General features: G+C 30.0%; 3 protein-coding genes across 3 annotated transcripts; 2 read left to right on the top strand and 1 right to left on the bottom strand.

The window, feature by feature from the left end:
* Positions 1-3,871: 3,871 nt before the first annotated feature.
* On the bottom strand, positions 3,872-6,028 carry LOC134838541 (fatty-acid amide hydrolase 2-B-like). The gene is made up of 2 exons (XM_063854090.1): positions 4,724-6,028; positions 3,872-4,150 (listed from the first exon to the last, which is right to left on the bottom strand). Exons 1-2 carry the CDS (start codon positions 6,026-6,028, stop codon positions 3,872-3,874), a joined length of 1,584 nt encoding a protein of 527 aa, XP_063710160.1.
* Positions 6,029-9,431: 3,403 nt separating this feature from the next.
* On the top strand, positions 9,432-16,591 carry LOC134827081 (insulin-like growth factor-binding protein complex acid labile subunit). The gene is made up of 2 exons (XM_063839616.1): positions 9,432-9,922; positions 14,852-16,591. The coding sequence occupies exon 2, from the start codon at positions 14,866-14,868 to the stop codon at positions 16,489-16,491; it is 1,626 nt and encodes a 541-aa protein (XP_063695686.1). The 5' UTR covers positions 9,432-9,922; positions 14,852-14,865; the 3' UTR covers positions 16,492-16,591.
* Positions 16,592-19,740: 3,149 nt separating this feature from the next.
* LOC134838520 (uncharacterized) lies at positions 19,741-21,645 on the top strand. The gene has a single exon (XM_063854067.1). It carries the CDS (start codon positions 19,741-19,743, stop codon positions 21,643-21,645), a length of 1,905 nt encoding a protein of 634 aa, XP_063710137.1.
* Positions 21,646-22,731: the final 1,086 nt, after the last annotated feature.

Raw genomic sequence — 22,731 nt, 5'->3', positions numbered from 1 at the left:
CAAAACACATAAAGAAGTCTTTTTTAACTTTTTTCTTCAATTTCGCTCATGAAAAATTAAAAAAGGCAAAAATCTTATGTTACTTTCGTGTATGTGACAAAAGAATAAGATTAATGGTTTTCAGGACGAAGTTTAATTGCAATCTTTTTATCGTGAGATTTAAAAAGTGACATTTTCCTCAGCTTGAATCAGATTGCCTTTTGTTTCTGAAATGAAAGGCAAAGAAAGTCGTAATCTTAAAAGGCAGCGTATTCAATCTTAATCAATATTATATCCTATTAGAGGATCGTAACTCACTTCAACGAGTCTCTTATTGAATTCTAAAAATATATAGAGCAGATAACTTTTTTTTTAAGAGCAAATAAAATTAATGTAACAAACATGTGACACGTACAATGTAAAAATTTGTGTGAAATGGCAGTAATTTAACTTACATAAAACATGTTAGAAAGAAACGGAACTGTATTACATGTTTTATCTTTGTACAGTTTAATAAATGTAGTTTGGAAAATTTTGCGTTTTTGTTACTTTTCGGGAAAAGTTGAATTTTTTTTTATTTTTTTAAAATAAAAAATACACTTTAGTCTTCATTTTTTTCAGATTTCTCATCAACCCGTTTTTTGTAAATGAAATTTCGCTGCTCCTACAACGCTCTTCTATAAATGGAAAATAAATTAGATGACAAATGTGCTGATACGTGCGATCACGTTCATAACTTGGACAGTCAAAAAAGTGTGTGACATTTCTTACTGCTTCCTGCTGCAAAAAGTAAGAGGAACAAAAAACTCGAGATAACAAAAATAAATATTTTGGGAATGGTCAGGTCGAAATGTTTTTGATTTGAATACATATATTCCTTAACAGTTACTTATCAAATTGACGACAAATTTACTGTGAGCAATTTTCTCGTACGAAATTCGTCGAAAGCATAAACAACGAGATGAAATTGCCGCGGGTAACAAATTTTTTATATGGAAAATGGCACCTGTTTTTCCTCTTTATGTACCTTATAAAACTGGAATATGTGACAAAATAATGGTGTGTGAAATAAAAAGGAGAGAAAAAGAAAATAAAACAGGAATAATACTTAAATTTGTAATAATAAGGAAAGTATCCCAAAGACACGAGAGCAGTGTTGGCAAGAAACAGTAAGTAAATAAAATACAAATTTTCGTGTAATAAATAAAAAAAAACTGAAGTGGTTACGTCGCTTTCTGTTATTATTTTACGTTGCTTGTAAAATAAAACAATTGGTAGCAATTTTGTAATAGGAAGAGTTATATGTATGTCTGTAGCATTTGCCCCATTTTTATTCGAGAGGCACACATGTGAGTGTTTGTGTGTTCTTGGACATGAAATTTATTACACGATAAAACAAAATAAACTCACATTTTATTACACCGTTTTTTTCTGTCTATTTTTTCATCTCTCTCGTATTAGAAAAAACGCTGAATCTGAATCTTGGTGTCCTCTGAATGGAGCGCAGAAAAAAATCGGAGCATAAACATGCGGATTAGAATAAATAAGAGACTAAACACACATTTGGGTCATTGTACAAGCGAGTGGATGTGGTTCTGCGCCGTGTAGATTGTCACGTATGTAGCTAAAGGCTTTATATCAGCAAACGTTCCTCATACATATTTATTAGATTTACTGACTGGAAACGACGAATAGTTGGGATTCTTCTTACTTAGACAACAAACTTTTGCCTTGTCTGTCTTGTTGATGATTTTGAGTGTTGTTAAACATGTTCTAAATAGAAAAATGGTGAGATAAACGTTTAAATCAATTTACATTTTCTTTTTTTTTAGAAATTTTCTTTTAATGTTTATTTGATGGTTGAAAATGTATAATTTTCCGTAAAAATTTACAGAAATTTTGGTTGAATGTCTTTTTGATGGTTTTCAAGCTTGAAAATTGAAAAATATAAAAATCGTAAATATTCCATAATTTTTTTTTTCGAAAGTCTTTGTTAGTTTTTAAGCTTGAAATTCATCAAAAATTACGGAAAATTTCTTTGAAGGTCTTTTTGATCGCTCTCAAGCTTAAGGCCGCTCCAAACGAAAATCAAAAATAAAGTTCGATGCCCCATTTTAAAAGTCAAAAATCCAATGGGGCAAAATTAAAAAAAAAGTTAAAAATTTTATCAAAATTGATCGTTTTTTGTTGTATTTTCATAATTTTTCAAGACATTTTCAAAAAAAAATTATAAAAAATTTTCAATTATTTTAATTTTTGTTTTGAAAATCATATTTTAACTTGAATTTTCTTCTCTAAAAAAATTTTTCATAAAATTACTGAATTTTTTTTTTCAAATTTTTTTGACAGTTATTTTTTATGATATTTTAATTTTTCAATTTTTAACTTAAATTGATCTTAAATCAATTTTTAATTTGAAATTTTCAAAAAAGATTATTAAAAAACAACAAAAATGTTGATCAACGATCAAAAATTGCTAAAAATTTGTCATTTTGTATGAAAATAAGTATTTCAAAATTTTTTTTTATTTTTTTTTCAAAAATTTTGGATTTTATTTTTGGTTTTCATTTGGAGCGGCCTAAATATTGAAAAATAAAAAATACGTAAAAATACGTATTTTTATTTTGAAATTCTATATGATGTTTCTTAAGCTTAAAAAATGAAAATTATATAAAATATGAGAGTTACATATTAAAATTTTTTTTTTTTATAAATTTTCAGATAACTTTGGGCAAAAATTGTAATATTCAAAATCAAGTCATATAACATTAATGTCTTCAAAAATGCATTTTGGCTTGGTTTTAATGGAAATGTCTTGCCTTGTATTTTGCAAGATGAATAATTAATGGACTTTGACAAATATTTAATGATGTTTTCGTGTAGTATACATGAACGAACGCTCGAAAGATTTTCAAACAACAACTCAATGAGCAGTGCAAGATTGATAGGTTTGGCAATCAACGAGGGATAGAAAGAAGGTGATTTCATGACGTTATGGGAAATTAATGAAAATCCTATTCTCTTGTCCATTTCTCCAGTTTGTAGGTTGATTTATTGGTGAGTTTTTGATACAAACATTCACAATCTGCCTGTTCACAATGTAAATATTTGTGACATGCGGATACCATTTAGGAGCTGAAAAAAGGAATAAATAATGAGGGGTTTGTTCAAGGATACATGCCAACAATGCAATATTGTAATCCTCCTGATTTAATGTACTTCGAAGATGCAATCTGGTATTTTATCCCCCCTTTTCGTCATTCGTCATTTTCTGACACTCTTCAAAGGTATCATTATATCCAATGTCAACACAAAAATGACGCATCTGTGCACCAAATCCAAGCGAATAATGAACATATCATCATCAAGATTCTGTTTGGAATGACAGGAGGACAATAGGATATTGCATATCCGACAAATTGACAGGTTTTCTGATATATTTGACCCCTCTAATTATTTTATTCCCCTCCTCACGTTTACATTCCATAAACACGTTGATTTTAGTGAGTTGCGCGTGATCAATAAATATAAGAAAAAATTATTTTTTTTGTGGGGTAAGTTTTATATTTACTTTTTTTTTCTTTAATTCGCACAGAAAACTGACGTTCGACTGCCATACGCATAAATAAAAAGAGGAAGCAAACAAACAACTTTTCACTCACATTCCTGTTAACGCCTCATTGCTTCATATTCATGGCAAATTGGTAAGTTTATTAAAAGTCCCCTTTGAATTTGCGTCGATTTTTGCACAAAAAGTCCAATTCCAATAAATAATTGATAATATGCTTGATTTATTTTTTGATATATTTCGATATTTACTTATCTAATAAATGAAATAGCACACGTTGCACGTTTCAGTGCACTCAAATGTGATGCTTTTGTATTAAAATGATTATTCTGACGGCGGAGGGACCCATCCTCCAAATTTAGTTTCCAAAAATTGAGCAACAGAAAGACAAAGTCTGTCTTGGAATGGACCTCCAATAACTTGAATTCCTATTGGCATTTGTTCTTTATTTAATCCCATTGGAATAGATGTTGCTGGAAGATTGAAAACCGATGCGAGGAGGATGTAAACCATTGCCGGAATTGATTTAACGAATCCATGATGTTTGAAAGCTGCTGTTGGAAAAGTTGGGAAAAGTAACACACTGTCGTTTTGTAAGATATTCTGAAAAATTAATGATTTTTAATGAAAAGAGAAGTTATTTAGGCCGCTCCAAATTTATTTCAAACTTTTTGTCCCAAAATCTTTTTTTCAAAATGGGGGGAGGATAAAATAAAAAAAAATTTGAAATACTTTTTCATACAAAATGACAAAATTAACAGTTTTTTGTGATAAATCAATATTTTAGTTGATTTTATGGAATTTTCATTGAGATTTGATAATTTAAAATTTATCTCAAAGTATTTCAAGTTAAAATTAAAACAAAAAAATTTCGTAAAAATAACTGTCAAAAAATTTTGAAAAATAATTTTTTTCAAAAAAAATTTTGAAGAAGAAAATTCATGTCAAAATACGATTTTGAATACAAAAATTCTTAAAAATTGGAATTTTTTAAAAAAATTTTGGGAAATTCCTTGAAAAAATATGAAAAAAGACCAAAAAACGATCAATTTTGATGAAATTTTTAACTTTTTTTTTTTATTTTGCCCCATTGGATTTTCGACTTTTGAAATGGGGCATGGGACAAAAAGTTCAAAAAAAATTTGGAGCGGCCTTATCGAGAAAAAATTTACATACCTTCATTTGCTTCTCAAATGCGTCAATTAATGGTACATTCTGATGCGTTGGATAATACCGATTGAATCTTATAAGAAGTTGCGCGTGAATAGCGTAAATATTATGAGTAGATTTTCCCATTCCCCATTTGAGATATTCTCGTAAGAATGGAAGGTTACATCCATCTCTCTTTGGAATGTCAGTCATGTTATCGATAACTTCCTTCAAATCAGCACTCAAATATTTCGATAGAAGACGTTCAAATAATCCATTATAATCGATTTCGATTCGTTCAACTTTACATCCGAGCTTTTTCAATTCCTCCGCTGCGAGATTAAGTTTTTCAACGATTTCCTTATCAACGGGAGTATCTTCTATGCTATTTGCGAAAGTAGTTGGCATTAATATTTTAACACTTTTTAAGTCAACTACCTCGTCAAGTTTAGCTAATTCAACATTTTCTCCAATCATTATTTTCAGCAGCAATGGCAAATCTTTTGCGTAACGACACATTGGGCCTGTTGCCATGATTTTTTGAATAGTTGGATCAGGCCAATCAGGAACAGATTTTTCTAAACTAACCAAAGGTCTTGTAGGACGATGCCCAAAGACGCCACAAAACATCGCAGGAAGTCGAATTGATCCCATAAAATCAGTTCCAACGCCAAATAACGACGCAGCAGCTCCCAACAAAGCAGCTTCTCCTCCTGAACTTCCGCCGGGAGTGTAAGAAGTATTGTACGGATTAAAAGTTCTTCCTTGTATCACGTTATGAGTCTCCCAATTGCAACACCATTCGGGTATATTTGTCACACACAACGGAATAGCGCCTGCTTGTCTCAAATTCCGCATTAAGGGACCTTCTTTTTCACATTTCATGCCTTTGCGAGCTACAACGCCTACATGTTGTGACATTCCTTCGACGCCGACAGATTCTTTGACAGTAAATGGCACTCCAAGTAAGGGATATTTCTCTCGTAATTCATCAACAGATAATTCGTTGCACAATTTGTCGGCTTTTAGCGCATCATCGAGTGCCGCATCAAACCTATCCTCAATTACGGCATTCAGTATTGGATTTACAGCTCGTATTCGATCGATGTACGCTTGAACGACAACTACCGATGAAATTTCCCTGCTTCTAATCGCATTTGCCAAATCAGTTGCTGACAACAACAACAATGGATTTTCGACTGAAGGTAAGTTTTTCCGATGTCGATAGCGTCGCTGAAGAAATGGCAAATACGCTTTTCCGCAATATTTTACAACAGTTAAGCCGACCGTTAGTTTTGTCGAGCTCTGTTTCTTTCTATCTTCAATATTCATGATCCCGGAAAGTCCTTGAAATTATTTAGATCAGGTTTTAAATATATTTGCAAAAAACTGTTATTCGCTGTTACTCCAAAGACAGTTTACAGACGACTGTTTCTTATTTTGTTTTTATTATATTTATTAAAATAGATATATCTGGTTTTTTTGGTCAACGTGTGCTTGTTTTTGTAAACATATGATTTTTAAAAAAAATCAGGTTTCACATTCAAAATCTATAGCGTATCGCAAGGTGAATGACTCAGATGTTATAATTTTGCGTATTCTTCGCTGAAACTTGTTTTTTTTTTCTAAATTAATTATACATATGGTTAATAGTTATTTTGATTTCATTCTTGAATCTTTTTTTCTTGGTCATGGTATGTAATTTGAGTCGAAACTGCGTCAACCAAAAAAAAATGATAGTTTAGATTAACAGTTGTGAACTTTATCCAATTTATTACCATTTTGCGCACATTGTTCTTTTGCATTATGCCACTTGAAAATGTGTTGTATTTTTTTCCATTGTAATTTATCATACCCTCTCGGTTCTTTCTCTCTTCGAACAACTTTGTTATTGTTGTGTTTTTGTCGCTGATGGTATGCAAATCACACTCTTTAATTTACTATCAGGAGTTATTCAACTATCTCTCTTCTTTTTAAAAAAAAATCCATGGCACGCGTTTAGAACGAATGCAACTGCTTCATACCATTTAAGATTATGAAAAATGTAAAAAAAAATCAACATGTGGATGAATAATATGATACTTTTGGTACAGGATGAAGAGAAAGGGGAAAGTGTACAGTGGCAAAAAGGGTGTAATAAGCATTATTAGATGATTGTTTGGTTCTTTTTTTTTACATTTCAACTACTGAAATTATAAAAAGGGTGAGACGAAACTAATTCATTTCACGCCATGATTAAGACATTAACTGTAATGATCAATATTTGAGTTCATATTTTTTTTTTTGTCAGAATAATAAAGTAAGGATTTAAACATAAGATTTTAAGTAAAATTTTTAAAATTAAAATTTTTAAAAGAGATTTTACTCAACAAAATATGTTTTTAAAGCTTGATAATATTTTGATAAAAAATAACTTTTTATTTGACGTTAATAAAAATTTTTTCCGATGTTTTTGTCCCAAAACATTTTTTTCAAAAAATTTTTGAAAAAAAAATTTTGAAATTTTTTCATCAAAATGACAAAATGTTAACCAATTTTGTTTTTTTTAAAGTTTTTTATTTTGAAATTTAATAATTTAAAATTGATCTCAGAGTATTTAAAGATAAAAATTTAAACAAAAAAATTTAATAAAAATAACTGTCAAAAAATTTTTAAAAATAATTTTTTTGAAAATATTTTCATTTTTTCATTCCTTGAAAAAAAAAAGACCAAAAAATTTTTAAATTTTTGATTTTAAAATTTTTTTTTGGATTTTCATTAAAATATTTTGGAGCAAAAATTACTGAATTTTTTGAAAAAAAATTTTTTTTTTCGACAAAATTTTTTTTTTTTTAAATTTTTTTATTTTTCATTTTTAACTTAAAATTTTCAATTTTCCTAAATTTCAAAAAAAAAAATCGTTAAAAAAAATAACTGTCAAAAAATTTTTTTTCAAAAATAAAGTTTTTTTGAAAAAAAATTTTTAATTTTTTTATTTTGTAAGAAAATTTTTTTAAAAAATTTCAAAATTTTTTTGATACAAAAATTGAAGCTTAAAAATTGAAAATTTTTTTTAAAAAATTATGAATTTGTTTTTTGATTTTTAAAAATTGTCTGAAAAAATTTTAAAAAATAAAATTTTTAAAAAAATTATAAATCAAAAAATTTGAATTTTTGTAATTTTTAACTTTTTTTTTTTTATGCCCCATTGGATTTTGCTTTTAGAAATTTTTTTACTTTGAGTTTAAAAAAATTTGGAGCGGCCTTACATAAATTATTACATTTTTTTAGATCTTTCGTTAGATATGCGGTAAAAAATGGAAAATTCTCTATAAAGACGAGTTTATAATTTTTACCATAATGCACACGTTATTCTGTTACAAACACTTGATATGATAATAATGCACTCTTTTTGCATACTAAATCCCTTTTTGTATTTTTATGTAAAAATGGAAAACGTATATGGTTTTGCTCTCGCTGCTGTGGATGACACTTATCATTAGCTTTGTCTGTTGAATTTTTCACTTGTTATTAACTTTGCTTTTTTCACATTCATCTTGCTTTTTCACGGATGCAGTTACTCAAGCACAAGCAATTTCACGTTTACGAATTACATAAATTTTGGGTTTTACAGGATTTTTTTTTTAAATTAACTCTAAAAATTAATTTTGAAAAAACATAAAAAATAGCAAAAAAATTGTCAATAACAGTCGAATAATTTTCTCTTTTTGTTTGTCTTTATTGATATTGTCAATATTATATACTTAAGGTTGAATAATATTAACTGAGTCAATGAAACGATTTCTTCAAAAAGTAACTTTATTGCACAGTAAGAGTTCATTGCATAACTCAGGGATCTTTTTGTCAATGAAATTGTTTAGATATAAAGTTCATTGCATGGACAAGGGATGAGTGATGGCATATTATATTTTATCATTAACATTTCTCGAACAAAGGATCGTTCTGAGGAGACAAAGTTAATAAAAAAATGTCACTGTCTTGAAATAAAATTCTGTTATCATTGTATACTGACTTCATTGTCTTGTCCGTCATTTGCACCCTTCTACTTTTTCATATTTATTTTTATTCTTCTTCTTCTTAATGATATTCAGAGCCATATAGACGACGAGCATTTCCATAACTCTTGCTCAGTTTTTTTTTTTGAAGAGGCAAAGAAGAGGCACGAAATTTGATGCGCATGCCCTCCGAGAGATGTAGATGAAAGAAACGAATGAGGCCCATTAACCACGAAAACAGTGAGAGAGAATTTTCTCTTTTATAACGCACACGTATAAAAGGCCTCATCAGGATAATTCATTGAACAAACAAACAGAACGACGAACGAACGCACATTGATGCGCAACCAACACACGTGTTTAGGGTATGTATCCATATGAACGTATGCATGGCACGAAGAGAGTGAACAAAAGGAAATTTAAAATCAATGCCATTAGGGATTAACTCTGTGTGTTGTGTATCAAACATACACGTTGGAGATGTCCTGTACAAGTCGTCGTCTCGTGTTTCGTGTCGTCGTCGCACATACGAACGTCGTGAGAAGAGATCAAAAATAGTATCAGAACGAAATTCAAGAGCATTTAGTTGAATAGAGTACGTCATATAGTGTAGAAGTATCCTGCGTCTTGTAATTTTTTTCCCTTTTTATTATTGTTATTATATTGTAACTAATACAAAAAAAAAATATAGTACAAGGAACACACAGCGAACATTTGCACGAAAAATGGGGAGGAAATTGTTTGCGATGGAAACCATTTCGGAAAAGAAAAACGTGAAAAACATTGAATGAAAAAAAGTGTCTTACAAAATTTGGACCGAAAACGAAAAAAAAAAAATATTTTGTCAAATGTCAAGCTAAAGAGGAAAGTCAAAAATCATTCGGTATAACATCATAAATGTGTTGTAATAAAATAAATTATCATGAAAACAACAATAATGCGAAAAGACAGTTTTGTGACAAAGTCGTACGAATAAACAACTTATTGTGATATACTCATACACTCATGTGAGCGACAGAAAATAACAAGCAAAGAAAAATCAGCAATTTTTTGAATTATACGGAAAAATACTCCGCATTTAAGTAGAACGCAGACAGTAGAGAGAAATAATATCGGGACAACGATAACAACAAAAACACATAACGTTGTGCTTTTATTGCTGCTGTATGTTGAGATTTAATCACAGTTGAGTGGCATTTCCATAGAACATCATTCAGCGACGACTGCCTGGGTAAGTTTTGCTGCTTTTATGTTGTGTTTAATTATGTATGAACAATACAATAGAAACTGAATGAAAAACGTCGTCGTTCTTCTCATCCTTGTCGTCGACGCGTTGTAGACCAAACCAAACTATCCTTGAACAATCAATAAAACTGATAGATTGAACGGCTGATGAAACGTTAAATTATTAAAACACACGCGAAATTAGCCTCTTTCGTCTAAATTTCGAATCTTCTGTGTTCAAACACTTTTTCGGCATATCCTTCAACAAAGCGATTAATGATTGGCATCAGATGTTACCTATGTATGTATTCGATATACATTATCGCACATCTTGGGTTGGTATATTATTAATAACTTTTCCAAAAATCTGTGAAAAAAAAAGAAAGAAAGAAATAAGAAGGGAGGAAAAAATGGAACAAAACATAATTTATCAAAAACGCAACATTTTTTTGATCATATTTGATCTTGATACATGAAAAGTGATGTTTCGTTGTTAAAAAAAAGCTGTTCCTTTCAAATATTTAACGCCGCCATGCCGACAGTAGGCGTCTATTTGCTCATTAGGCAAACAGTGTTACATAGTTTGATATTCGATGCTGTTTAACTCCCTTTTGCGGCGTAATGTGTAACGAATTCTCACAAACTATTACGAAATATCACATCATTTTATTGCTCTTCACATAATTTTCAAACATGTGTGTTGCAATTTATGTCTCAGAATTGCTAAAAGTAGGCAGTGAGCAAGCAATTTTTATTACAAAACCTTTTATGTCAGCTCTTAAATGCAAGCAATATTTACAATACATATCCTTTTAATGGAATTCTTGCATGGAACGTTCATATTCAGGTAAATAGAGCAAAAATTTTATAGCTAACAACAACAAATTAAGAACAGACTTTGCTCCTTCTCGTGAGGGTGACCCATAAATGTTGTTTTTTCTGTGAAAATATTTCATCAAAAAGAACTAATTACCTCAAAAGTGTCATTAATGTGATTTTCTGTCGTCCTTCTTAACAATATTTGATAATTGTTAACAACAAAAGCTCAAATCTCCGTCGAAATTTTATTTTGCTTCAATTCAATGCACCCAAGTTTCTAAAGAAAACAACAATAAAGGAAGAAAAAATAAATAAATTGCACAGAAATTCACATGATTTTGTCCTGCAAGCTCAAAAGAAGAAATAGAGAAGGAGACCAAATGGCATGGATGTGATGCAAACTGTATGTCGCATATGACGCACTGAGAGTAAAATCAAAATAACAACACAGGAAAAGGTGTATTCAAACTTTGTTAAAAATAAAATAAATTTTTTTTTTCGAAATAACGATTTGAAAAAGTAAGAAACAGGATAAAAGCACTTTAGGTGCTGTCTGATTTTTACGGAATTATATACGGCGCATTGTTATTTTTGATGCTTTAAACGACAATGCTCGGAGGAAGTCTTTGTACCGAAAAAAAAAATCAATAGAAATTTCATGTCTTTGTTGTTTATTTTATTTATTTCTCCGTACAAAATAGGAGTTTAATTTTTTATACTTTATTCGATCAAAGCTTACCTAAACTACATTCGAACTAAACAACTAAAAAAAGACACCTTTTTTGAATAATCGATCGCTTTTGATGACGTTTCCGTTTCCAACGAACGATAAAAGGCACCGGAACGTCTTTCGTTCCACAAAAAAAAGGAAAAATAATAAACTTTACTATTTTATTGTCTCATTGCCATGCAACTCAAGCCATGACCTACTCAGGCGCGCACTCGATTCGTGAACATTTATTTAGAAGAGGATTGAGAATCAAAAGACACGCCGAGAATAAACACGCGCCATACGCGACATCACGTTTTATCGCCGCAACAAAAAAAAAAAAAACGAGAGAGAGATAGCCTGAAAAGGACGAATGCCCAATAAAATTGAATCAAAATGTGTTTGGCATGCATGACAAGTTTTGGTTTGGCGGTGCGTGTGATAATGTGTAAAACACGAAGATACTTTGATTGGTATTGAATCCGACTTCAAATTAATGTCCAAACATTTGTCAAACGTCGAAGAAATTTCTCACAACAAAACGATGGATTAATGGCGAATTTGACAAAAGAAAATTTAATTTATCTGCGAGCGTTGCTTTATTCTCTCGAGAGACATGAAAAATAATAAAAATGTAATTGTCCTTGAAATCTAACAATAATGAAGAAATTCTTCAATAGGATGGCAATTTTTATGCAATGAAATAAATTTTGGGAAACAGGTAGAAATCTGTCAATTTTTTTTTCTTTTTTTTTTAGATTTCAACGTGTCTTTAACTCATCACAACTCAGTAGGAGAAAAAAATAAAAGTAATAAAAAAATCTTTTGTATACCTTTTTGTTACTGTATGCCCGCAAATACTTGATTTTTGTCTTTTTTCCAATATTTCAAACGCCAAGACAGATCTGAAATCGCATTACATGCTTGTTAAAAACTTGTGACGATGCCATATGTGCAAGTTTTCTATCCGAATAACCTTGAATTGCTTCATTTTTTGTCACTCAGGTGACATGACGTGATTTTGCATCTGCTTTTCTATTTCTTGTACGAAGAAATTCTGACAATAAATTCTTGGAATATTGATCTTAAATTAAAATAATATAAATATTCTGTAACATGGAATTTAATATAATAATATTTTTTTGATCTAAAGTATTTCAGGGTAAAAATTGTTCGTGAATGACATGCATTTTTGTGTGTGATATTTTCATTATTATTATTTTTTTTTTGTGTCAAGAGTTCTCATCAAACTTCTGTTACTTTTCGTAACAATTAAACGCATCATCTTGATATCATAATAATAAAATAATCGTCGCGCCTTTACATTGCGTGACAAGAAAAAAAAATGACACTCAAGATGTCTCTTTTGTGATGTTTTAAATTTATAATTTTTTTGAGCTCAACAAGGACTTGCGTTTGTTCAAGCAACAGGTGCGATTGAAATTTTTTTTCGTCGTCATCATCATCATCAGTGAGCCTGTAACAAAATTTACATGAAATTTAAATTTTTAAAAGAACCGCCCTTTGTGATGTATTATTTAAATAAATTCACAAAAAAAAAACAAACACAAGAGAAAAATGATGTATAAAATAAAATAAAATGAAATTTCCCTGAAATGTGTTTCTTCTAAATTTGTTGTCATCATATTTATACATTTTTGTACCAACAAAGCGCTTTTTGTCACAAAAAATTAAAATTATGTGATTTACATAACGTTGAAACATATTATTACTGCTAAAAAAGGTTCGCCTGTCGTAATTGGAAGGACATAAATCCTTGGATTATGTTAAATGGCTTGTCCTCGTTTTTCAGTTTTTGTTTTCACTTTGTGTGTTTTTGCCTGAAACGAGAGCAATACGGATTATTATGACCATTTAATAAATGTTTGTCAGCTATTTCAAAGTGATGTGCGAAAACAATTGTTGACTCAATTTAATAAATATATAAAATTTCAGGATATTTTTGTGGTTTTGTCTGTGAAAAATATTTTTAACGTTAGGCCGCTCCAAATTTTTTTTGAACTTTTTGTCCCAAAAACTTTTTTTCAAAATGGGGGGGCAAAATAAAAAAAAATTTTGAAATACTTTTTCATATAAAATGACAAAATTTTAACAATTTTTAGTCAATAATGAATATTTTTATATTTTTATGGTATTTGCATTGAGATTTGATAATTTAAAATTAATCTCAGAGTATTTCAAGGTAAAAATTTAAACCAAAAAAATTCATAAAAATAACTGTCAAAAATTTTTGAAAAATAATTTTTTTGAAAAAAATTTTAAAGAAGAAAATTCATGTAACAATACAATTTTTAATACAAAAATTCTTAAAAATTAAAAAATTTTAGGAAATTCCTTGAACAAATATGAAAAAAAGACCAAAAAACGGTCAATTTTGATGAAATTTTTAACTTTTTTTTTTATTTTGCCCCATTGGATTTTCGACTTTTAAAATGGGGCATGGGACAAAAAGTTCAAAAAAATTTGGAGCGGCCTTATTTGAATTTTATTTTTGTGCCCTGTGTAAGTTTCATGATTTTTAAATACCTTTTTTCAAATCCTGTTCATCGTTCACCTGGCGTCTTTTTGTTATACGTTTTTTTATGGGATGCTTACTGTGACCCGATGCAATAAACTGCATCTAAAAAACTCTGTCTTTTGTATCATCTAAAAAAAAAAGTTTTTCATTTAAAAAAAAATTCTTGAAAAAAGAGAGAAAAGAAACGTAGAGACGTGTGTTGTTAAATAAAATAAAATAAAAAAGTAAGATAAAAGCATGAAGAGACATTAATGTTAAACAGTTGTTTAAAAACATCTTAGAGTGCAACACAGCGCATGTGTAAAGAAAAGGACCTGTGTGACACCGAAAGACATCAGGAAGACAAAAATAAATAAAATGAGAGATAGTGTATCACTTGAGATAGATTACCTCACTTTATACATGTGTCGTCTTAAAATGATGCTTGCAGCACCTTAATATCCATACAGATTAGAGTGAGATATATGGTTTATGATGCTTCGTAGCAGAAGACAGACGAACTTTTAGTTTAACAGTTGTTCACAAATATTGTTTTAGTTCGTTGTCTTCGTCTTCTTCTTAATTTTTCTTACTGAACACTATCTGAAAGGTAATTACGAACTCCCAAACCAGTAATTTATTACTAAAAATAAGGGCTGATCTGTAAATCTTTTGATGCATAGATGTGTTAATATAATTGAGATAAAAAAAAATTGGGATGGTCCAGTTGTAAATTGTTCTGAAGTCTATAAAATTTCGTCCGTTCATTAATCATATCTTTACCTGAATATACCTTATTAATGTAGATCCTTGAGTTGTTCATTTTTTTCATAAAAAAAATTTTTTCAAAGTTATATAATAATAATTATAAATCATCTATTTCTTTTCAGGAAACCAATCAAAAATGTCTTCAACACTCTTTACGACGCTCCTTTTGTACATCACTCTGTGCCCATTGTTGTCATCAGTTGCTTCGCTTCATTGTCCCAATCAATGCAAGTGCGACGATGAAAAGCTCGATATAAATTGTGAAGAGGGACATTTAGATGTCTTGCCTATTGCTCTCAACCCGTCAATTGAGCGTCTTGTAATCAAAAACAACAAAATTCGAACAATTGATTCTTCCATTCACTTTTACACTCAACTAACATTAATTGACTTGTCGTACAATCAATTGTTCACAATTCCCGAAAAGACGTTTCAGTACCAACGGAAGCTGCAACAACTTCATTTGAATCATAACAAAATTGGAAATATCTCGAATAAAACGTTCATCGGCTTGAGCGAATTGGCAGTCCTCAATTTGAGAGGAAATTTGATCGATACGTTAGATGCGAAAGCTTTTATGTCGCTATCCAATCTGGAAGAACTCAATTTGGGTCAAAATCGGATAATGAAGATACATGTAAATGCCTTTGATGGTTTGGAAAACTTGAAAATTCTTTACCTGGATGATAATATTCTCGGAGGAATTCCATCGATGAGCTTCAGTCCGATGTCTAAACTCGCAGAATTGTATCTCGGCGTGAATTCGTTGCTCAAAATTGATGCGGGTACATTCAAATCGTTGCCTGAACTGACTAAACTCGATATTCGGGGAGGTATGATAATGAACATTAGTTACGATGCGTTCAAAGGTATTGAACAACTGAAAAGTTTGAATCTCGCTGACAATCGTTTTACGCGAATCCCAACGGAAGCATTTAGTTCATTGACGAGATTGGAAGACTTGTTTTTGGGACAGGGAGAATTCGAAATTGTGCCAGCTTATGCATTTATTGGATTGAAGCACTTGAAACGAGTTGATATGACGGGATCTAACAAACTACGGGTAGTTAAAGATGGAGCCTTCAGTAAAAATGTGAATCTACGAAGTGTGTCGATCGCTTCAAATCGTGTTTTGGGCGTCATTGAAGGAAATGCTTTTCTTGGTTTAGCATTTTTGAAACATGTAAATCTACGAGGAAATGCTCTCACGACAATTTTCGAATCTTGGTTTTCATGGAATGAATTAGACTCACTTGATATCTCTGACAATCCCATCAACTGCGATTGTGAAGTTGTACGTGTCATACAAACAATTTTCCCAAGCAATAAAATAACTTTGCTCAACAACACGCTGTGTGCGAGTCCCGATCCGCTGCGTGGCTTACCGTTGAGCGATCTTTCATACGATATGCTCGGATGTGCATATCTCAATTCACGAGAAAGTGATTTGATTGGTATTACTCTCGTGATTATTGCTGCTGTCATAACTGCAACATTTCTCATCATCTTTCGCTTTAGAGCACGAATCAAAGAAGCCCTGAAACGATCATGGGACGCAAAATGCTTTCAAACATCCGAATTTCAGAGACCTTACCACAAAGCAAGTTCCGAAGAAGACTTTTTACCGAGACAATCAAACTTTTATAGTTACAACATAAACTCGACGCTGAGTTTCTATCCGCATTTGGAAAGTCCGCAACAAAATTTACCATCGCCTCAATTGTATTCGCCCGTAACTCCGTTACCCGTTACCGAATTATAGCATACTGAACCGCTCCCCATTATGGAGTTCAGCTGTTGATCAAAAAAATATTTCAACTTTTCTACCATAAAAATGACTATAAAACATTCCAAGTAATTAGCTCGTAAGACAAAATATTGTAATACTCGACTTAAATTTAGTTAAGATGTATTTTTAATCACTTAGTGAAATGAAAAACTACTTAAAATATTAATATTTAATACAAACTAAAGCAATTCTAGTCATAAAATGATGACTCTGTATGTGAAAATATATGTCTTTTAAAACACTTCAATAACTTTTAATTATTGATTTTGAGACGTATTTGATATACGTTGCTATTATTTTATAAATAAAAACGAGGTATAAACATATATTTTTAACAATAGGATATTTTTGTAAAACTTTTTCTTTTACGAGCATGAAAACTTAAAATTAGATAAATAATGATAATAGATTAAATTGTTATTTCACTGATAAAATGTAAATCTAATGAAAATTAAAAAATATATATAATAACTCATGTAAAGTGTTATTATTTATAATTGATATAATAAAACATTTATAAAAATATTTGTTCGTTTATTATTGCCATCAGTCGACAATGTGATTCTACTTAATTGAGCGTTCTGCACTGATTGATTTTTATGTTGTATTACAATTATACTAAATAAGGTATTCTTCAAATATTTTTTATCTGTCTTTGCTTACTCTCATCTTTTTGTAGTGAAATAAGTTCTACATTTTTTTTTTAAACCGACGAAAGAAAAAATTCGAATTTTATAAATATGTTTTTATTTTCGTTTCAGATGTCAAAATTAAGGAAATGAAGGCTTAGATTAATGTTAAATGCTCTTGAAATTTGATTTCGAAAAAAAAAAATATAGAAAATAGTCGTCCAAAGAACGACATACTATACCGCATTTCGATGTTATATATCTACGCTTTTTTGTACTCCTCATTTTACAATTTCGTACTCCTCAAGTCACATTTTTGTACTCCTCATTTCATACACTTTCAAAACAAAACATGTCAAAGGAATTTTTTTCAGTTTCAATTTTTGGCAGTTTTGAGTTAGAAAATGATTAAAAATGATAAATTAGAGCCCTCTGACAAATTTTTATTCATTTGGAGCAAGATTTGACAAAAATAGCTTTGACACAGTTTTTGACACAGTTTTTTTGCTCTTGATTTAGTTTTCAAAACAAAACTATGTCAAAGAAAAAATTTTTTTTCAGTTTCAATTTTTTGGCAGTTTTGAGTTAGAAAATGATTAAAAATGATAAATTAGAGCTCTCTGACAAATTTTTAACCATTTGGAGTAAAATTTGACAAAAATAGCTTTGACACAGTCTTTGACACAGTTTTTTTTTTGCTCTTGATTTAGTTTTCAAAACAAAACTATGTCAAAGAAAAAATTTTTTTTCAGTTTCAATTTTGAGGCAGTTTTGAGTTAGAAAATGATTAAAAATGATAAATTAGAGCTCTCTGACAAATTTTTATTCATTTGGAGCAAGATTTGACAAAAATAGCTTTGACACAGTTTTTGACACAGTTTTTTTGCTCTTGATTTAGTTTTCAAAACAAAACTATGTCAAAGAAAAAATTTTTTTTCAGTTTCAATTTTTTGGCAGTTTTGAGTTAGAAAATGATTAAAAATGATAAATTAGAGCTCTCTGACAAATTTTTATTCATTTGGAGCAAGATTTGACAAAAATAGCTTTGACACAGTTTTTGACACAGTTTTTTTGCTCTTGATTTAGTTTTCAAAACAAAACTATGTCAAAGAAAAAATTTTTTTTCAGTTTCAATTTTTTGGCAGTTTTGAGTTAGAAAATGATTAAAAATGATAAATTAGAGCTCTCTGACAAATTTTTATTCATTTGGAGCAAGATTTGACAAAAATAGCTTTGACACAGTTTTTGACACAGTTTTTTTGCTCTTGATTTAGTTTTCAAAACAAAACTATGTCAAAGAAAAAATTTTTTTTCAGTTTCAATTTTTTGGCAGTTTTGAGTTAGAAAATGATTAAAAATGATAAATTAGAGCTCTCTGACAAATTTTTATTCATTTGGAGCAAGATTTGACAAAAATAGCTTTGACACAGTCTTTGACACAGTTTTTTTTTTGCTCTTGATTTAGTTTTCAAAACAAAACTATGTCAAAGAAAAAATTTTTTTTCAGTTTCAATTTTTTGGCAGTTTTGAGTTAGAAAATGATTAAAAATGATAAATTAGAGCTCTCTGACAAATTTTTATTCATTTGGTGCAAGATTTGACAAAAATAGCTTTGACACAGTTTTTGACACAGTTTTTTTGCTCTTGATTTAGTTTTCAAAACAAAACTATGTCAAAGGATTTTTTTTCAATTTCATTTTTTTATGCCCAAAGACCCTTAGGGTACTCAAATAACTAAGAATTACTTACAAAAATTTTGGGGCACACCGAAACACACACACACACACGAAAAGTCGAGTTTAATACCGCATTTTTTCTTCGAAATGCGGTAAAAATTTTTAAGTTTTATTTTTGTTAACATATATACAATATATCATATTCTATATGAATATCATGCAAAATTAAATTTATATATAAATTTTTTCATAATCTAAAATACTTTTTTTTGTCATTATATTTTTCATTTTATTCAAATTATATATCATATATCAAATAATATGTATTATTATATTATATATATAAATATATTTATACAAAATTAAATTTATATATAAATTTTTTCATATATTTATACAAACATTATATATTGAAAAAAAATGAAAAATTGTTTTAGCAAAAATAGCATTTGACATATTATATTTTATTATAATATATATTATATATATATATTATATATATCTTATATATATATTATATATATATATATTATAATAATTATATAATTTGTTATATTATATTACAATATATATATGAAAATCATGCAAAATTAAAAAATGTCGCATGAATTTTTTGTTCAAGTCGAAAAATTTTATGTTTTGACTAAAAAAAACTACAAATATAATATTTAAATTTTAATTTTGAACTCAAAGAGTTTATAAATTTTATATGCAATCTTCAATCTCCAATCATATAACAAATGAAAAAAAAATCTAAAAACCATATTGAACCAAAATTAATCATTTTAATTGACATTTTGCACCTGAAATATCAACCTGCTTCATATCTTTTTTAATTTATCTTCGATATATTTAAAGGTTTTCGTTTCCTTATTTCAGTTCAATTAAAGTTTTCATCTTGTGTCAACAGCTCAAAGATGAAATTTTGCGGATTTTTAATTTTTTTGTTGCTCGCTTCGTCGCCTCTTTCTGCTAATGGATTTGGTCTTGCCACTGTCGGTATAGAATTCTTTGAATTCATAATTGGAAAGGCTTTTGAAGTTTCATGGGACCCAATTCAAGGCTTGTTTGCCAAACAAGAAACTGAGTTTGAGAAAATTGGTAAAAAACTTGATGAAATAGTTATCAAAATTGACAATTTGACGACGGATTTCAAAAATGCCATAAAAGATGTCAAAAATCACGTGACTTTAGAACTAAAAGCGAGCAAAATACAAGAATTACAGGACAAAATTGAGCAAAAATTTGAGTTAACGATGGATTATATGAGTCATTTGGAAACATTGGAAAACGTAACAATCGCGGAACGAATAAATGAGTTAACAAACGGGCCGGATTCAGTTGACAATTTGATATCTCAATTCCATATCAAAGTATTCGGGAAAGATACGTTGTATTTGAATAACATTGTAGAAGCAATTCGCGAAAATAAGCATCATTTTAGTACAAATACGGGAAGCCCAGAGGAAGTTGTCTTGTACAAATTCTTCTTGACGATGCTTTCTGTCGAATACAAGGCAATGTTGATGCAAAAGATAAACTGTTATCTCAAATTCCGTTTAGCTATGGGAAAATTCCGCACCGAAATGAAAATTCACGAGGATCGTTTTGTAAAACGAGTACGTCAGTCGATAGAACGCATGCGAAACGCTTTCTTGTCATCGAATCGCGACTTGTACAAACTTGATACCAAAAATTACAGAAGCGGAGATACATTTGCCGAAGTTACGCGTTTCAATCAAATTTATTTCACGTCAGAATCTAATTTCAAAAGTTGTTGGAGCAGATGCGAAGACTATTCGAGACCTCGGCATAATTTTAGCGAGGAATATTCATATCCGCAAAGATCGTGCAAAGGAACTATATCGAATTGTCGCAGTGAATACACAAATGCATATCATGTTTGGACTACAATTGGCAACGAGGATCAACGATATCAATATGTAGCGATGAAACAGAGTTACGACACTTTTAAACCGGGATATCGTTACGGACAAATGTCGCAGGTAACAAATAGCTCGAGAATTGTCGATTTCACAGGATGGGTTCGGGGATTCGCACATTGCGATATTTGTCGTTGTCAGTGCGACGAACCACGAGATGAAAAATCATTGAGAAGATTTTCAACGACGCCTTTGTTTTCAGATACGGATGAAAATTTAGTAATAACAGGAGTACAAATCGCAGTTGAAAACAACGCATTTGTGTTGAAAATCCATCAAGCAAAATTATTACCATTGGGAAAAGTCGATTCAACTGTTACTGTTAAAATGAATGAACCATCTTCGAATGATAAGTTTTTCACGTTACGGTTTAACAAAAAATCCGTTCATATGGGCACCGCGAAAATTGATACCGCAAAATATCCCGATTTTGTCGCTACTATGGTTCGATTCTATGAAAAAGATAAGAATTTAGCGCTTCAAGTTCGTTTTACGCGATTCAATTATACCACAGGTCAACTTTTCGACGCCAATAATGCAAAAAATAATGTACATGTGTTGAACAATATTTCGAAAAATGTCATCGTGCGAGGCAAGAGAGGAAATTGTCCCATTAAATATACTGATAATGTTCCTTCAGTCGATACAAGCGTAGGATTGGTGCAATTTGGACCCAGTAGCTTGCATGATGATGTTGGACAACGTACTGTTCCTTTTATAGATTTGCAAGGAGTAAGATCGGAGCAAACAGCATTAACGGGCATCGGATTGCAATTCAGAGCACGTGAAAATAGCGGAGGATATATATCGCCAACTTTAGTTACATATCCAATGTTCTTCGGAACTAAGGTTCTTGATGCTAAGCTTTTGTTGCAATAGCAATGAATAAATGGCAAAAGTAATGAATTCACATGTTTCTCTCTTTCAATGATTTTTCGTCGCTCTCTTTTGCCGTAACTTCAAAAGAAAGCTTCACGACTTGAGTCACTTGACCTAACGGTGTGTTTACTGTGAGAGTCATTCAACGATCAAAACGCAAAACTTGTGAGAGAGAAAATATTAGCTTTTTTGCGGCGAATTAAGACACAAAATAGAAGAACGATGATGATGAAGCTATTTCTCTTTTTCAACTATTTTACGCTCTCATCATATAAATATTTACAACTTTACTTTGTGCTCACATTCACACCTTCTGTTACTTGAGGAATTGAATGAGAAACGAACGAGTAGAAACAGCAAAAGTAGCGTAAGTGAACCGCACACAAAATAATTGCGTTTCTTTCTTTCTTTTCGTTTTCTTCTGCAACAACAGACCGTAACTTGAAGCCTCGTTCAACACTTGATCAGTTTACTCGGGAACGCAAAACGGTACAGACGCACAATTCAGCTTTTTAACTGTTGGATAAAAAAAAATAGCGGGTTAAAAAAAAGTTTAAATTGATTTATCAAGAACGACAAAGAATTGTTGACACTTAAAACTTGAAGCTAAATAATTAAAAATGGATTAACTAAAGGAAAATTGGAGCAATTAGTGTAACAAAGTTCTCGTGATATAATTGTCTTCATATAAAAAAAAAACGAAAAGTGAAATATATAGTTCAATCACGCACTTTACTTACTTCAGGATAGGATTTATAATCATAATTGTTGAACGCATGAGACTAATTAGTTGAGGTAAGTTGTAATTTCTGTTTTAATTATAATTGAAAAAGTATGTTATAATTATGATTGGTAAATTACTATCATTAATTTCATATTCGCTGTTAATTTTTATTTCCTTGTTGATTTTTTTGGAGAGTTTTACTTTTTTTTTATTGCACGAAAGTTTAAAAAAAATAAAAATTTTCGGGACAGTTGTAATTTTTAATCAACTTTCGATACAAATTTATGAATGATGTAGAATATTTTTAAATCGTTTTTTTTTTTAAATGCAATTTTAAGTTTTGTTTTAAAAAATAAAGCTGA

Source organism: Culicoides brevitarsis, chromosome 1, assembly GCF_036172545.1.
Source record: "Culicoides brevitarsis isolate CSIRO-B50_1 chromosome 1, AGI_CSIRO_Cbre_v1, whole genome shotgun sequence".
In the NCBI taxonomy this organism is placed as follows: domain Eukaryota; kingdom Metazoa; phylum Arthropoda; class Insecta; order Diptera; family Ceratopogonidae; genus Culicoides; species Culicoides brevitarsis.
This window is presented reverse-complemented; position numbering and strand designations above follow the sequence as displayed.

What these genes read in the sequence shown, in the direction of transcription:
- LOC134838541 (XM_063854090.1), bottom strand. Translation starts at nt 6,028, where the DNA reads ATGAATATTGAAGATAGAAAGAAACAGAGCTCGACAAAACTAACGGTC. An exon ending in CATTTGAGAAGCAAATGAAG is followed by an intron (nt 4,151 to 4,723) that starts GTATGTAAATTT and finishes TTAATTTTTCAG; the next exon opens with AATATCTTACAAAACGACAG.
- LOC134827081 (XM_063839616.1), top strand. Translation starts at nt 14,866, where the DNA reads ATGTCTTCAACACTCTTTACGACGCTCCTTTTGTACATCACTCTGTGC.
- LOC134838520 (XM_063854067.1), top strand. Translation starts at nt 19,741, where the DNA reads ATGAAATTTTGCGGATTTTTAATTTTTTTGTTGCTCGCTTCGTCGCCT.